Source organism: Astatotilapia calliptera, chromosome 20 (genome assembly GCF_900246225.1).
Source record: "Astatotilapia calliptera chromosome 20, fAstCal1.2, whole genome shotgun sequence".
In the NCBI taxonomy this organism is placed as follows: domain Eukaryota; kingdom Metazoa; phylum Chordata; class Actinopteri; order Cichliformes; family Cichlidae; genus Astatotilapia; species Astatotilapia calliptera.
The window spans coordinates 24,250,068-24,266,383 of record NC_039321.1 but is presented as its reverse complement, the minus strand read 5'-3'; the positions used below and the strand labels follow the sequence as shown (position 1 = coordinate 24,266,383).

At 38.2% G+C, this 16,316-nt stretch overlaps 2 protein-coding genes across 4 annotated transcripts in view; one reads left to right on the top strand and one right to left on the bottom strand.

Moving 5' to 3' along the window:
• The first annotated feature begins 1,737 nt into the window (after positions 1-1,737).
• rprd1b (regulation of nuclear pre-mRNA domain containing 1B) lies at positions 1,738-8,856 on the top strand. 2 transcript variants are annotated; one of them, XM_026154729.1, is made up of 8 exons: positions 1,738-2,139; positions 2,239-2,462; positions 3,347-3,476; positions 3,820-3,953; positions 4,448-4,566; positions 4,711-4,837; positions 5,721-5,896; positions 6,530-8,856. In XM_026154729.1, exons 2-8 carry the CDS (start codon positions 2,312-2,314, stop codon positions 6,677-6,679), a joined length of 987 nt encoding a protein of 328 aa, XP_026010514.1. In that variant the 5' UTR covers positions 1,738-2,139; positions 2,239-2,311; the 3' UTR covers positions 6,680-8,856. The 2 variants fall into 2 exon arrangements, with proteins under 2 accessions (XP_026010514.1, XP_026010512.1); XM_026154727.1 differs by having other exon boundaries at positions 1,738-2,462.
• Positions 8,857-14,945: 6,089 nt separating this feature from the next.
• The window catches only part of LOC113013286 (uncharacterized), a 28,242-nt gene continuing 26,871 nt past the window's right edge, over positions 14,946-16,316 (bottom strand). Inside the window, exons 23-25 of one of the 2 annotated variants that reach the window (XM_026154076.1) lie at positions 15,832-16,070; positions 15,551-15,613; positions 14,946-15,221 (exon numbers count right to left, since the gene is read on the bottom strand). In XM_026154076.1, the coding sequence (XP_026009861.1) occupies positions 15,575-15,613; positions 15,832-16,070 (278 nt within the window). In that variant the 3' untranslated portion in view covers positions 14,946-15,221; positions 15,551-15,574. Of the gene's footprint in view, positions 15,222-15,550; positions 15,614-15,831; positions 16,071-16,316 lie in introns of those variants that run through there. The other variant, XM_026154077.1, reaches the window with a different exon arrangement.

The window sequence follows — 16,316 nt, the reverse complement described above, 5'->3', positions numbered from 1 at the left end:
TTTTGTTAAATTCCACATGATGTGTGTTTAGTAAAAAGCAGCTGCCCATAAAACAGGAAATATCTGTTAAACTTTACATAGAAATAATGTGTCTCAAAAGTGTGTCTGAGTCAGCACAAAAACTAAGAATCTACTTTGAAGAGAAAGTATTTTTCCTTAAAAAAATAGAATGAAAAATAAAGTCATCAATGTTTAATAAATATAATATAAAAATGGTTTATTGAGCAGAATCAAGTATAAGATGCTGAAAGCCAAAATTTAATGTCACCAGATGAGGATTCAGGGTCTCAGGAGGTTAGCTTGTAAAGGCATAATTTGAAAGTGATGTCCTACTCAGAAGGACATTTTAGAAAATGTAAAAGCCAATAATAATAATAATACTAACAATACTACCACTAATAATAATAATAACAACAACAACAACAGTAATACATTTTATTAATTGGCTCTTTCAAAACACTCAAGGGTGCTTTAAAAGCAAATAAAAAAACAAATAACGAATTTCTAAATGTATATAATGTTACATGTTACACTAGTCTTATTAGCTACACTTATTTTGTAATGTGCAAATCCTTCATGAGGGCTGTACAGGTGTGCCAGAATTTGCATTTTGGTTGATATTTGACCTGTATTTTGTCAAACACACCTGTTGTACTAACATGTAATTTGCTTAGATCCAGGGAAAAACCATTGTTTGAACAGGAATACGGTGCATTTTATTATCCGCTGTATTATGCAGTCAAATAGCCATGTAAATTCAAATGCCTGTACAAACACAAAGATTTGATGGCATGCACACAATATGCAGACTTTTAACAGAAAGGTATTTGTTAACATGTCCGTATGAGCCAGGAAGTTGGATAAATTCTCTTTGTTTTGTCCTTTGATGACATATTGCAGTCAGATTAATAACAGAGCTGCATGAGTAATAGATCCAAGTTAAAGCAATCATAGCTTGAAAACAGTCACAAGAAAAATCTACTCATGACAAAAGGTTTATGAGTAAGACTCTGACCTTTACCAACGTGACTCCTCTCTGTGTAATTCTTCCTCTCAGCCTTCCAAAAACGTGTAAAGCAGCCATTATTAATGTACTCTTATGCTTCTTTAATATTATAACATTACACAAAGTGAATTGCAAACAGCTAAGCATAGACTGAAGTTGGGCAACGTTTTGATTAATCATTGGGTACACAAAGAAAGAAAAGTAGTACAACATTTAACTATATTCCTATATAACAACTGTTTGTAATGTCTTTGTGTTGAACTGGAGCAATAACACATAAGTGTTCGGGTCTTACAGCTTTTAAAAGATCAGCCGGTCAAACTGCAAATTTGAAGAGAGGCATTTTGGACATAACATAGCAAAACAATGGGCTGCTTGGCCTATAACTAAAGCTCCAATCATCTTCTCCTCTTCCCGTTGTTTTTGGCCTATCAATCTAATCAAAATATTGATCTGATAGTGTAAAATTGCATGTTTTAATGCATTTGAACTGCAGTGAAAAATAAACAAAAATACAAAACTTTAGTGAATTACTTTTAGCCTTGTAGCCTTATTACATGTTCTAGTATATACATATATAGTCTAAATCATCAAAAATACTGAGATATATTTCCCAAAATTCTCGTGAAATTATAGATGATACTGACTGTCTTTTAAAAAATCTGTGTTATTTAAGCAGTGGCGATATGAACAAAATAGCCTTCATCCCCGGATAAAGATGATGATGGTGATGCCCGGTCTGCTTGCGTCACTACCATGCGACGCGAACATCGAGGTGAAAGTGCAAGCTGCCATTTTTTGAAAGAAGTCTTTTTGATGAGTTAGGCGACCAAAGCCAAAGTGTGAGTTTCGCCGTTAGCGCTTCGTCGTTGGGTTTTTTATGCTGGTGGGTTGACACGTATTAATCGGGCTTGTTACAGAAGTTCTGTGTATCCAGAGTCTGTTTGGAGAGCAGGCTAGCACAGGGCTGCACTGCTCTGCAGATGGCTGCTTAGCTCGGTTGGCTAACGTTAGCTGGTGCTGTAAACAAACACTGGACTGAGTGAAGAAGCAGCTGCTGATAAAGGAGCTCATCTTCATCGCAGGCTTGCTTTAGCGGATTTGGTCGATAATTCAGGAAGCTGTGAGCTAAGGTAACGTTTGGGAGGAGCGGGAAACAGTTTGATGCTACTTGTCAGTAAGTTAGCAGCACAACTTCAGTTTTGATGACAGTGCGAGTCTCTCCAAAATAGCTCGGGGCTCAGTCGCGTTAACGCTGGTCGGAGTCGGTCCGGTCACAAGGGAAGCGCCCACTTACTCACCGGCATGTCGTCCTTCTCTGAGTCCGCCCTGGAGAAGAAGCTGTCGGAGCTGAGCAGCTCGCAGCAGAGCGTCCAGACTCTGTCTCTGTGGATCATCCACCACCGCAAACACTCGGCCCTCATCGTCAAAGTGTGGCACAGAGAGCTGAAAAAAGGTGAGACCTGACTGCCCTCCTGAAAAAACCCCCACACATTTGTGTGTATGTTGCAGCCAAAGAGAGAGCCGGTAACTAACAAGTAAAGGACACTGTACACAGACTGTAAACTCATTTTACGCTGTGAGCCACGTACAGCACACTGCAAAGCCCCTTTCTGTCAGTGCAAAGAAGTTTAACTGTGCATTTAATCCATGACATTATTTTAGTTTCAGGAAATAAATGTGTAGGATGACTTCTGGTATCTTACAGCCCAGTCTGTCCTGTACTGTTTTGTTTTTGTTTTTTGTTTTTGTTTTTGTTAATAGGAAATAGCCTTTCTTAAAACTGTGGACCTATTGTAAAAAACAAACAAACCCAAAAACATAAACTGTTATACTGCATTGTACGGGGGAAAAACTATTTTTCTCTCAGTTAATTGTTTATCTGTTGCTTAATTACTTTGGTGCAGTATGAACAGTCAAGGGGGAGGTCTTTCTCAGTAGGAAAAGCTGTAATCCAAAATTTATGCACCTTTCTACATTTTCCAAAGCTGTTTAGTGGGCTGAATTGGAATCTGTGCTAGGCTGATTCTGGTCCTTGGGCTTTATGTTTGACACCCCTGCCCTAAGACCTTATAGATGGTCAGCTTACATGGGTGTGAAAGAATAGAAATACTAGTAAATCCAGTTTTATTGCGACTAACAGTGTATTTTTCCTCATTCTTATGCAGTAAGTAAAGGAGATGGGCATGATGAAGGGAAAATATGCCAATTAAAACTCAAACTGCAACTCAAACTCAAAATAATTTGAATGTGAGAAACTGATAATCACTCTGTGAATTTTCCTTGTTAATTTTGTTAAAGCTAACGTTTAAAATGAGATATTTTTCATGTACGTTGCAGCTAAAAGCAGCAGGAAGCTGACATTCCTGTATCTGGCTAATGATGTCATCCAGAACAGCAAGAAGAAAGGCCCCGAGTTCACCAAAGACTTTGAGTCTGTGCTCGTCGATGCCTGCTCCCATGTTGCCAGGTATATGTTAACGGTGACCACCGTGTTCTCTAAGTCTGCTCCAAATTAGACTCTCCTGAATGTAGTAAATGTGTGTGAGTCTGTGTGGGGAAGTAGATGCATGGGAAGTCATTTGTTTGAATTTTGTTTTGTGTTTTTGCTTATCTATTAAGCACAGCAGATCCTATCTGGACGTCTGCAGCCCCCGTTATCTTTTGTTTTTTAGAAAATATGTCATAAAAACTCTGGATGTGCTTTGATCTTTTTATAGCCTTCCTGTGCGTCTTTAAATTTAAAATTTTTATGTAACTCGTTACTCCCTTATTGTCTGCTGAAATCTGTTGCTCCTCTCGTCGCCCTGCAGTGATGCAGACGAGAACTGTAAAAAGCACATGGAAAGACTGCTGAACATCTGGAAGGAGAGGAACCTCTACAGAAGCGACTTCATCCAGCAGCTCAAACTCGCCATAGAAGACTCAAACAGCCCCAGGCCTTCAGGTTAGATGACTATTACATAACATGTTGTCACAGGTGTATGTAAATGTATACGATGCGTTTGACATCACAGCATTTCACTTTAAAACCATGGCCGGGATCACCAATACTGAAAGAAGTCACATTTTGTGGACGTTTGTTAGAGAGCTGTCATGATTTATGAGGTGACTGTATCAGTGGGCTGCGTCTGAGTAAATACACTGATTACGACTGAATAATTCTCCAAACAGGAAGCCTTTCTTTTCACTCTTTCACTGTTAACAACATGTGTGTCGACACACCTGCATTTGCAGGTAAATGGCAGGTTTTTACTGAGTTTGTATCACAGAACAACAGAAAGAGCAGCGTTCAAGTACCCAAAATGTTATCTAACAGTAAATACATTTTCGGGTTTATCCTGTCGACATCAGTATGCCATCATAGGTGTTAAAGGAAACACATTAGTGACCTCATGATGTGTTTTTTCTGTTCTGTTATCTCCAAACATCACTCTGCAGAAGAAAAAAAGCCAGTGAAAAGAAGCTATCAAAAGATCCAGGAAGATGAGGACGATGATGACAACGACTATAGAAGCCACACTTCTCCTCGCAACGCAGATTCCACGGCAACTCAGCTGGTGAAGATGCCAACGTTTAATCCAGATAATGTTAAAATGGTGGTATTTTTGACTGGCCTCCTTACTGATCTCTTATTACTGTTTCCCCCACTTCCTTTTTTTCCCTTGTCTCCTGTCTTTAAACACACTCTGGCACACGTGCAGACAGAGGAGCTGGTAAAAGCCCTGCAGGACTTAGAGAACGCTGCATCAGGTGATGCAGCTGTTCGTCAGAAGATTGCCTCGCTGCCGCAGGAAGTCCAGGATGTTTCCCTGCTGGAGAAGATCACAGGTAAGGCTTGGACAGCTCAGCTCGGTTTTGGACAAAATTGTTGGTAACCTTCTGTCAAAGAAAGAACAACCTACAGTGGTCACTAAAATAATAACTTGAAACTGAGATAAGTAATAACACTAAAACAAAAAACTTCAAGAAAATCAGACATTGCTTTTAAATTGTCGTTCAGCAGAATCCTTTTTTTAAACAACTAATGAAATTGGCCTTGCTATAAATGATGGTACCCCTAGAAAAGACTGATTCCACTAGTGCCTATTGAGCTCAATTCGACTCGGCTTTTATGGTTTTTGATAGTAGGACCTGGTACCAAGCGAGCTGAATCGATCCAAAAATGTCATGCTAACAGACGGCATGCTGCCAATTGGCAAGTCAGTGGTGTCATGAGAGTGAGTCATGAGAGTGACTCCTTCACAAAATTCAAAACAGACTTTCTTTAAACCCTGCAGTTTCAGCCAAATTGCTGTAATGATCCCATCCACATTAGATGGTAGTTGATTATAATGAAAAATGAGACAAAACGAGTAGAGTTGATCCGAGTAGGTACCGGTACTAGTGGAAAAGAGCCAAGGTAAACTAGATTGTGCCCTGTAATTAGCATCACAGGTGTCTTCTATGGTGTGTACCACACTGACCACAGAAAGCTAAGGAGAGAGCAGCCTCAGGAGATCTTTTTGTAGAGCTTGAGCTTAGATTGTTTTATCTCTGCTTTCAGTGTGATAGAATTGTTCCTTCCAAAAAGACTCGCACTCAATCAATAAATGTTAGGACAGAACATATATACAGCAATCAAGTACTGCATGCAGAGGAGCGTGTTTATCTGGAGTAACCTCAGTTTAAATTAAGGCTCTGAGATTAACAACACACTTTGGCTCAACTCTAGACAAAGAAGCCGCAGACAAGCTCTCAAAAACTGTGGATGAAGCCTGCTTGCTGCTGGCAGAATATAACGGGCGTCTGGCCGCAGAGCTGGAGGACCGGCGGCAGTTAGCACGTATGCTCACTGAATACATCAGCAGCCAGAAGGAGGCACTCATGGAGAGAGAGAAGAAACTGGAGGTAAGGCACTTGACAGACGCAACAGTCATTAGAAAAGGATGTTTGAATGCTTGTGTTTGTCTCATTAATAAAGGGAGCTGTAATACCTGTAATACACTTTGTAGAGTTAAGTACAGATGTCTGAACTCATTATAGCAGTTACCATACAGCATGCCATATTATTTCACAGATAACTGCAGGAAAAATACCTAAAGGTAACAACACCCCCATCTTTTTGAGGTCATGTTCAGTGACTCAGATTAGCTGAGGAGATAAAAACAGCTGCAAACATGTTTATTTCTGCTGTTTAGAAGTTTAGAAGCAGTTTACAGCTAATGCTTCAGCCCTGATAGCACTCATTGGCTAAAAACATGCCCACATAGCTGGGAGCATGTCTGACATGACAAGAAATAAAAGAGGTCAGAAGGTCAGCACACTGTAAAAAGCAGATCTGGTTATCACAGTTGGCAGACGTTTATTCTTGGATGTTTAAATACAATTTTGACGTTTATTACTGACATTTTGGTGCATCTAGCTTTAGAGGTCATCTCCCTTCTTTACTGCCTTGCTCTTCTGTTTCCTGCCTCACATGTTTTCATATTAAAAAAAGATGTAATTTGCTCATACCTGTGCGTATCGTCATTTTTTCGGTAGGAGTATAAGCAGAAACTGGCGAGAGTGACTCAGGTGAGGAAGGAGCTCAAGTCCCACATCCAGAGTCTCCCTGACCTTTCGCTGCTGCCCAACGTAACTGGGGGTCTGGCCCCGCTCCCCTCAGCAGGCGACCTCTTCTCCACCGATTGAGAACCCTTTGCCTCGACGAAGTCTCCCGTATGCTCCTCCCCAGACAATCTCAGCTCCACGTTGGATTTACAGAAATACTCCCAACTGTGTCTCCAGCCAGAGGACACGTGTGGTCAATCCTCTTAACAGTCGCCACCCTACCTGCTAACTCAAACCTGCAGGACGAGGACGAGGAAGGCTTTTGGTAAAATGAGAATGCTCTGCAGAGGAGAATAAAGACTCTGTCAGCCTGTTTATTTTGTTAGTTTTTTTCCCCCGTACCCTCTCGATCGTCAAGGATTCCACTTCACCAGCTTGGAACAAGTTTCCTGTTGCTTTTATTTTGTTTTAAATGCTGGAAGTTTCAGTGATTTAGGAAGAGGAGCTTAGACGTAAACCTGGTTATCAGGACATGTCAGTCGAAGCATCTGGCTGTAAGTTATAGTTCGGATTCAGTGAGCAAAGGCTGTCTGTCCGCTCTCTTAATTCCTAAAGGCTGTGGCTACACTGTGAAGAGGATGTACCATTCATTAGGTTTACTTTTTGACTTTTATTTGCTTGGTTTTTATCGACAAATTAGAGAGATTGTTGATTTACGGTGTGTAAGTGTGTGTTTGTATAGTTAGAAAAAATATCAGGCCACTTCAGTATGTGTTGCTTTTTTGGTTGTTTCACCGGACGCCACACACAGCGCTTTCATTAAAGTAACACTTGGTAGAGTCTGAAAAATGGGATTTGTGGGATACAATCATTCAGGCAGCAATTTTAAAGACAAGGGACTTTTTATTTTCCTGTATGTAAGGATTTTCCTTATTTTGATACAAAGGTGCACAAGGTTCAAAAGAACTGTTGTCATGCTTTCATTTGAAATATGATGAAGCTCATTATGTTCGTTAGTGGAAAAGAGGCACAGTTTGAGTTTTGCTAATGAAATCCTGCACGTTTGAAAAAAGATCATCTAAATGCTAAAACTAAAAATACTATTGCTGTATCTTTTGAAAAGGTAATTGATAAGACGGCAAAAATAAAAATAAATGAAGACATCAGTAGGATTGAGCCGTTATTAAAAGAAGTGTCAAGATAAACGAGTCAGAAAACGACATTTGCTGATATACTGATCACAACATGTTTGGAAAAGTTAAATAAAAGGGTAGCGTAGTTGCATTAATTAGATTATATGTTATTGCGAAATGAACTGACCATTCTCTACTTTAGCAACATTAATAGACACATTGGACTGATCAAAAATAATTATTAAATATTCCACAGTTCTAACTGCCTGTATCGATTTAAGTATTCAACAGGTTCACGCCTGCATCCCCTTCATATTTGTTTTTGTTTTCTCTTTTCATGGGTGATCCATCCTGTAACAAATGTGTTTATTTAGATATTGAGGTCAGGAAAAGTTGTAATTACCAAAGTCATTATTTTGGTACGAGCCTTTTAGGAGCAGTTCTGCGAGAAGGCCATTTTGTCATTTTGCTTAACTGATATTTAATTTTCAGTTGTCTGATACACACAAAAAAAAAACATTTATTGAAAAAGTTTATGATAAAAAGATCAGAGACGTTTAACAAACTGCTCATTTCATTAGCGTCTTCAGAAACACGTAGCGACTCCTGCTGCTACAGCTGAGGTGATTTTTTTCCTTATATAAAAGAAAGATTGTAGAAGCTGTAGCTTATCTGCTGATTCCAAACGCTCAGCTGAGACATGCTGTTCATGGAAAACCGTTGCAGTAAAATGATTGGCCTCTCCCGGAAGCCTGAAACCACGAAATCTTTCAAAGAGCAGGTGAAAATTAGCAGTTTTCTGCAGCGTTTGTTCAACCAAAGGTGTGGATGCATTCGTCAGAGTCATTACTGGGGTCATAAAACAGATGTTTGGGCTTTAACATGATCCCTAATATCAAAGTAAACCTTTGGACTTTGGATGTCGAACATTAAAGCGGAGCCATTATTTCATTAATTCATGTTCATCTGATAAAAACCAAAACCAGGAAAGATTTCAGTAAAATTTTAACCCAGATATGCTTGACTGTAGATAACACTTAGATATTTTCTTACTGACTTGCTGTGTGGTATGTGTTTCTCTATAGAATCAGTCTGTACTACCAGGACTCTGCCACTAGGGGTAATGTTTTTTCTGTAATGAAAGTGATTCAGTGGATGCCAATAAACTGGAACCATTTGAACAAATTCTGTGTGTATTTTACATAATTTCAGTATAATGCGAATATACTTACTTAAATTAAAAATGGGTTTTAATTATAATACATAATAACACAAAAATAATAATAATAATAATAAAGTCATATGTGCAAATCAGAGTTTTCCAGCCTTTCATTTAATGCAGTGAGGAAACTCGGGCCTTTTCACAATTTAGAGACCATGAATTACATTTCTGTCATAATTTTAAGTTATTTAAGTAGTGGACCTTATCCTTCTAGGATCTTTTCATTGGGTTTGGTGTATCCTCTATCTAAGAAATTCCCTACTTTAAATATTATATTACAGATATGATGGTGGATGTCAGTAAAAAATCACAGGAAGATGAAAGGGGAACAGACCCTTTCTCATGCTCCTTAGAAGCTGTAAGGGTGGAGGAAGAGTCCTGACTTCAGAAAACTGCATGTGACTCGAAGTAGAGTTCAACAAATACTCAATTTAAGGGGCAAATAAAATTTTTTATTTATTTATTTATTTCCATTAATCATGAATACTACATGAATACATATATAGATATAGCTGCGTTATAAAAACTTGACTTTTATGCACCGGTTTACAAATTGTTTACGTTTGTAAATCAGTGCATAAAAGTTTCAAGTGTTTACACCAGTTGAATCTGAAGTGTCAATTCTGACTTTTTGTGTATTGCTGCATGGTTGGAGAGACTGAAGTCTAACAAGAACAAGGAAGCTCTGAAAATGATACATAGATATTTCAAGATTTACAAGAGGAATGAAAAACTTGAAAACATTATATTTTCATGAATATTTCTATGTCTACACAATGTTTATGCTCAAAAAGAAGTAAGATGAAGTTTCACATTTTCTGTTCCTACCCTCTTATTTCAAATTCCATTGTTTACAAATCAATATTCCAAATTCGACATTAAACGATCCATACATTTTTAACTGTATACAAGTCTAAACTCATATACAATACACACATGAAACAATTTAAGCTCATAAACCAAAACAACAACAAACTACATTTTTACCTAAGCTAAACACCCTATGATGTTTGTAATTTGCTTCATATGGAATTATGCCTATGTGACAAACACCTTACTGGATACTTTACGTTTGGGTTACGCTTTGCTTAATCAATAAAAATCAGGACAAAGCTTTATTATAACACAATAGGACATCTCAGTCACTAAGAGGAACATTTCCTATATTCATAAAATTTATTGTTTTTAAACAATTGTGTATATTTTTGTATAGATGTACCTTTCTTAACTTCATCTGTACAGGTGTTCCACACACTAATGCCTGTGGCTGTAATGTATGATATCTATGAGAACACATCACACAGGTATGCAGCTCCAGCTTTTGTTCTTCAAGTGTCTATGCTGACTGATGAATAATTTTTGTGAGTAAGTTAACTGAGAATAAAAATACATTTGTTTTTCCTTAAATAATTTTAGTTGAAAGCTGCTTGTAAGATGCAACACAAAATAATAACCAGTAAATCCTGATTACACAGACATCTTTCACATATCGGCGATCACAATTCATTACACTGTAATTATGAAAAGACTCATTGCTGAAGTATACTTTTAATGTGGCTGAAGCAGACCTGAAAAACCTGCAGTGGCAGCGTCACAAAGCCAAGGCAGCCAAGCAGCCATGCACTGAGAAATTCAAAGATATCACCAGCAGAGACGAGTAAGTTGTTTTTTTGTTTTGTTTTTTTACAGTATCAGTCAAAGGTTTGGACACACTCAGTCAAAATGGAGTACTTCTTGGATGCCGGTTTAGCTCGGCTGGATGAGCAGGTGACCATATGCCGCATGGCTGAAAGTGGCGGGCCTGGGTACTAGTCCAACCTGTGGCCCTTTGCCGCATGCCTTTCCTGTCGATCTTCACTGTTTCTGTCAAATAAAGCTGTTAAAAGGATAACAAATATATTTTTAAAAAGGAGTATTTCTTTATTTTTCATTATTTCCCATATTTTATAATGAAACACTCAACAAAAGAACATCAACCGAATTGATGCAGTAAGCTTCCTGCACTGACTTCATGTTCATTGTGTAAACAGTCAAAGAGTTTCGTGTTGGTTTTTATTATGACTTGTCTCGGATAATGAGAAACTTCCCTGTCTTCGGGTGTGTGCATATATTTGACTGGGGCTGTACCTGTTTGCCTGCTCTAGAGACATTTTACAGAGGCTGGATGATATTTTGACCCCTTACATTAAAATTCTAAATATGATAGAAACAGATTTCACATATTGAGTTAAAAACCTCGAGACCTGGCTCTGGATACGGAGAAGAAGATGGATGGATGGATGGATGGATGGATGGATGGATGATGGATGGATGGATGATGGATGGATGGATGGATGATGGATGGATGGATGGAGTTAAAAACCTGTCAGTTACAGAGACTTTTGTTTTTTCATTTTTTTTTTAAATAATTTTTTTCTCAAATTTAAATGTTGGCATCTTTTGTGAATCCTTTGCTGCTTTTCTCCCTTCAGTCATAAACGGTTGATAGGGTATTGTTGTCACCCCACCAGGCGGGTGGTGGATGGCCACACGTTCGGCATGGACATCCAACTTTGTGATGACTCAAGAATGAGAAGATGTAGGATTTTCAAATTAATACCATAGGTACATCTACTAAAAATCTAAGTACAATTTGCTGACCTTGATCTCAAGGTTTAAAATCAGAGGTCAAGTTTTCTTCCAGTGAATCACGCAAGAAGGAAGCCACTAAGGATTTTTAAATTCATCTACTAAGAGGTTGAACTAGCACTAGCAGTGGTCATTATTTTGTCCATTATATTTTTCTTTTAAATGCACATTTGAGTCCACCTTTCTTAATAAAATTGTCCCTCATTGTTGATTTGGTTTTCAGATCCTTGAATGGGAGAGAAGTTTGCGGAATTGAGGACTATCAGGGCAACCACACCTGACAAATCTGATAAATTTGATAACAGGAAATTTCTAAAAACTATGCAGCATACTGAAGACAAGTGTTTCAGGGTTAGTGTTGCACAGAGAATACACTTTACTGTCAGTTTCACTGTGATTTTGCCAACTTCTAAAGTAATAGATATCTGTTGTGCTTGGTATTAGGTCCCCTTGATGTTGGAATCCTTTTAAAAACAAACGCTAAGATGTTTTTTAACTTAAGGCTTGCCAGTGCTTAAATAGCCTGATAACCAAGAATGGTGAGTTGAAGGGGGAGCTGTATGCACTACTGATGGAGAAGAAACAGTTTCTACATGTGAAATCTTTGCTGGAAAATATGAGTTCAGTTTTCCAGCAGAGTTATTAAAGGGTCCAACACTGCCTGCCTCCCTTCAATATACTCAGGGTGTCTCTCTGTTATCTGGATTCACTTACCCTAACATCTGCAACAAAAAAAAGTGATCACAAAGCTAGTTAACAGCTTGTTGAGTAAATCCAGGGTTTCCCCTGCACGTTTCCATGTAAGGAGTGGCATTGGTAGCATCTGACCAATCACAAACATGAAAGAGTGTAGTGGCAGCAGAGCAGTTGATTTTTCAAAGGAAGATAAAACTATACTACCCGAAAAATCTTAAGAGATTAAACTCACAATACAGGCGGAAAACAATAAAGCTGCTGCAGACAAAGTAGTGACATGAACGTGTGTGTGAAAGGAAAAGGGCTCTACAGTAGTTTAGTAACAAAAGAGGTGTGTGAATTTCTGAATGTGTTTAAGGACTTTGGTCAGCGAGACTGGAAATACAGTGGGGCAAAAAAGTATTTAGTCAGCCACCGATTGTGTAAGTTCCCCCACCTAAAATGATGACAAAGTTGCATCTTAATCTGCAGGTGTTAAAACCCTTTTTTTTCCCCTTCTGCCCTACCTTGGCTCATATCTGCAGCAGGTTTCGTGTCCTTTCACTCTGCAAAATCACACTTCAGCTGCTGCTGCTTATTGGTTAAAGACTGCACAGTGTAACAGCTCCTGAGGGATATTTGTAGCATGTGTAACTTAATCGGGACGCCCCCATCTGTCTGCTCCTCACATCAGTAACTCTGTTTTTAGTTATGAAGGTCAGAGAGACAACACTCCTTCCTTTTTTGTGAACTTTCATTCTGCATCTAGCATTGTGACAGACTCTCTTCACGACCTAAACCAGTAAATCATGTGTTAAAACAAACAGTGCTAACTCAGCAAAGTAATAGCAATTAGGCTCAGTTGATGTGAGTAAATAATTACACTACTACTTACTCACTAAATTTAAAGATAAAAACAAAAACAAGTTTTCCCCAAATCATTTACATCATATATTAATTTATTGTTGAACACAAAAGTATAAATTACATTTTACAATGTAAAACAGGAACACATCCCACTGACTTTTCAAATTAAGGGTAGGTAATTACAACACCAACTTTTGTTTGTTTGTTTTTAGCTCAGTAACATTAGGTTATATAAAAGCACTGATGAGGTTTTCCTCATGTTGCTTACAGGTCAGATGGTCAATATGAAATGGCTTTTGTAAAAACAACAAACAGACAAAACAGAAGACCACGGCTGAAACATAACATTAAAAAAAATCTAGTTTTTGCAAAATTATACTGTCATCAGAATATATCATGCACGTATGTAGGTAGCACAGTAAGTGTCTGTATCTGTGAGGATGTTGTGTGTGTAATAAGGAAGGGCTGCATTTCCTCTCTTTGCTCCTCACATGACTGAGTCGTTTAGACCTTAATTCAGGGTGGAAAGAAACAACACAACCCTACTGACCTTGAATAGGAAAAATTAAGAAACAGAACTAATTTACATCAACAAATAAAAAGTATAAAAGAAAGCAAGTCAGCACAAAGGAAAGGGATACAGATGCACAAAAGGTGAGTGCCATGAAAAACAAACATGCAAACCAAAGGCTACTGTGTTACTGCCTTAGCTTTTCCTGTCATGATTTGTATACTCTTTATATTTACATAGAATAACAAAACTTAGAAAATCATGACACTCATCACCGGTACCTTTAAAGAAAACACATTTAAAAATGTGTTTTAATGGTCGTTTTCATAAAGAGAAACTTGGTACATGGAGCAGATGTAACGCTTAGTGGACCCTAGACGGTAAGTGGTTTCTGCTTGCAAGATTAAGGCCTTATTCTATTCACTGCTTATTATGAAGTAGCTTTTCTTGCTTCCCTGCACACACACAGTCATTTAAATCAAGATATGAAAACACACGAGTGACTAGTCTCTCCGTACAGATACATCGGTGGGTGGAGGATTACTAAGAAACTTAGAGGCATACAGGTAAAAAGCATCAGTTTAAAAATACAGTGGCAGTAAAAGGACCCTCAAAAGGTTACAGTACAGAAGAAACAGAAATGTATTTACGAGTGTTATTTACTGTAGATTAATTAAATTAATTTTATATTTCAATCCATACAGTATCCACATTTCTCAGTTTATCCCCATTCATGTTAAGCCTGAGTTTCCAAGTAGTACTGGGCTCTGTGCGAGCGTATTGGCAGAACAATGTGGTTAAGCTGGCAAAAATACATGATTGCGATTTACTTCCTAAGCAATGCTTTGACTTTGACAAAAGAAAAAAAAAAGCATTAAATACTCTAGATTGGAGTGGTTTATACATGCTGCTCTGGTGTTTGTCTCACATGAGCTGCTACCTTTCAAGACAGCCATAAATAAAACATTATCTCTATGATCCCTGTTAATCAACAATTGTACAAGCTGTACAGGATAGAAGATCATACAAATCATATTTTAAAAAGTATGCAGTCATAGAATGCCTCCTTGCTATCTGGTCACCCCAAGGGGCTCTTTTATAACACAGCCTCCAGACATCAGCAGAAAAGACAAATCACACTTTAAAATATATATTAGTTATATTTCATGACATGAGAATGTTTTTCTGGAATTTTTGGTGACCTAATGTGAGGCAGCAGGTATAATTATTCCTATTCAACTGCATATTTTTGCTATGGTTTTAATCCACCACAGCTGTAACAGCAGATACCTGGTTCTTTATAAAGGTAAAACCTGCATTGGGGGGCATTAGGACGACTCTGATGGGCAAAAAGACTAGGCACACCTCGTATCACATATCTGATTGTGTTTATTAAAAAACTCCCACTGATGGCGCTACGTTTCACACTTCATGATGAATGTGTGACATCAGCATCACAGCCTTATCTTCTTCATATGATCAAATTTACCACATTTGAGTGACTGAGGTATGACACATGCAAAAGCAAACCCCAAACGCCTCTAAAATGACAAAGTCTGGTTGTACATAATATTTTTCATTCTGATAGTTCATCCATCTCTGCTGGGTGACCGCAGCAGGACTGACCAGCCTGAGTTGAAGTCCAATCTGTAAAAATATTAAAAGCGCATATTATTCTGAATGCTGTGCCACTGATATAACCACATCTGTCACTATTTCTTTAAGAAGTGTCCTTAGGCTTCAAAGACTATTAAATGACCAACATAAGGTTAGCTGCTGTTATTCAAATTTAAAGGTTTAACAACAGAAAGTTTTATGGTGTATGTCTTTCAAGCTAGGGCTTGGTTTCGTAATTTTTTAAGGAATTTTAAATGCTGTCCCCCCCGTGTATATGCACTACCACATACACATGAATAGTATCCTTTTTTAATATAAAAAAACACAGAAAAATGACATAAATGTAGAATTTAACCTGCCTTTCTTCTGCTGGGGATTCAATATTAAACTTCTGTTGATTTTCCAATTATAAGTGCATCACCCTGCAAAACAAGAAACCACTCAAATATATTAGCATGTAATAAAAAAGTCAAAACATAACTGCATAACTTAAGTTCTTAATGACACTGAATCGTCATGTTGGAAAACTGCTGCATCAGACCTGCTAATGAACTGAGCTACAAAAACAACCTGAGAAACGCTGAGACCATAATTTTCAGCTCATTTACTAATTCACCAGGTTGCCTTGTTACACCTTCACCTGCACTTGAGAATTAGCCAGATGAGGAGGTTTGGGAGCTACACCTGGCTTCTTTCTGGTAGCTGTCGGTGAGCTGCTTCGCCTCGGGCTGGGTGTCCGACAGGTCTGTGGGTGGGTCTGTGAATTCTGAGATACACAGGAGGAGTCGTCCACTATTTCGCCACTGATGCAAGACAGACAGCTGTGCTCCGAGCTGCTGAAGAGATTCGTGCACTCCTCAGAAGACTCGGTGCTGTCCACTACACGGAAAGAAAACAGGTTTTTTGACATCAAACTGATATAAGTTAACATTTCATAGTGATGTTCAAGAAAAAAATAGAAACCTAGTAAAGATCGCACTGCAGTTTTTCACACTGCTGTGCCACTAGATTGGGCCAAACTAAAAGATAAACTTAAACCCTCCAGTGGATTTAAATATAACTACTGCTCTATGTTAGGATAATCACCATATGATTAGTTCTGATTTATCATTTAGTCATTTACTG

Bases quoted from the DNA above. Each gene is read 5' to 3' on its own strand.
- rprd1b (XM_026154729.1), top strand. From the start codon at position 2,312: ATGTCGTCCTTCTCTGAGTCCGCCCTGGAGAAGAAGCTGTCGGAGCTG. The intron at 3,954-4,447 runs GTTAGATGACTA...ATCACTCTGCAG, and splicing joins AAACAGCCCCAGGCCTTCAG to AAGAAAAAAAGCCAGTGAAA. The intron at 4,838-5,720 runs GTAAGGCTTGGA...GCTCAACTCTAG, and splicing joins CCTGCTGGAGAAGATCACAG to ACAAAGAAGCCGCAGACAAG.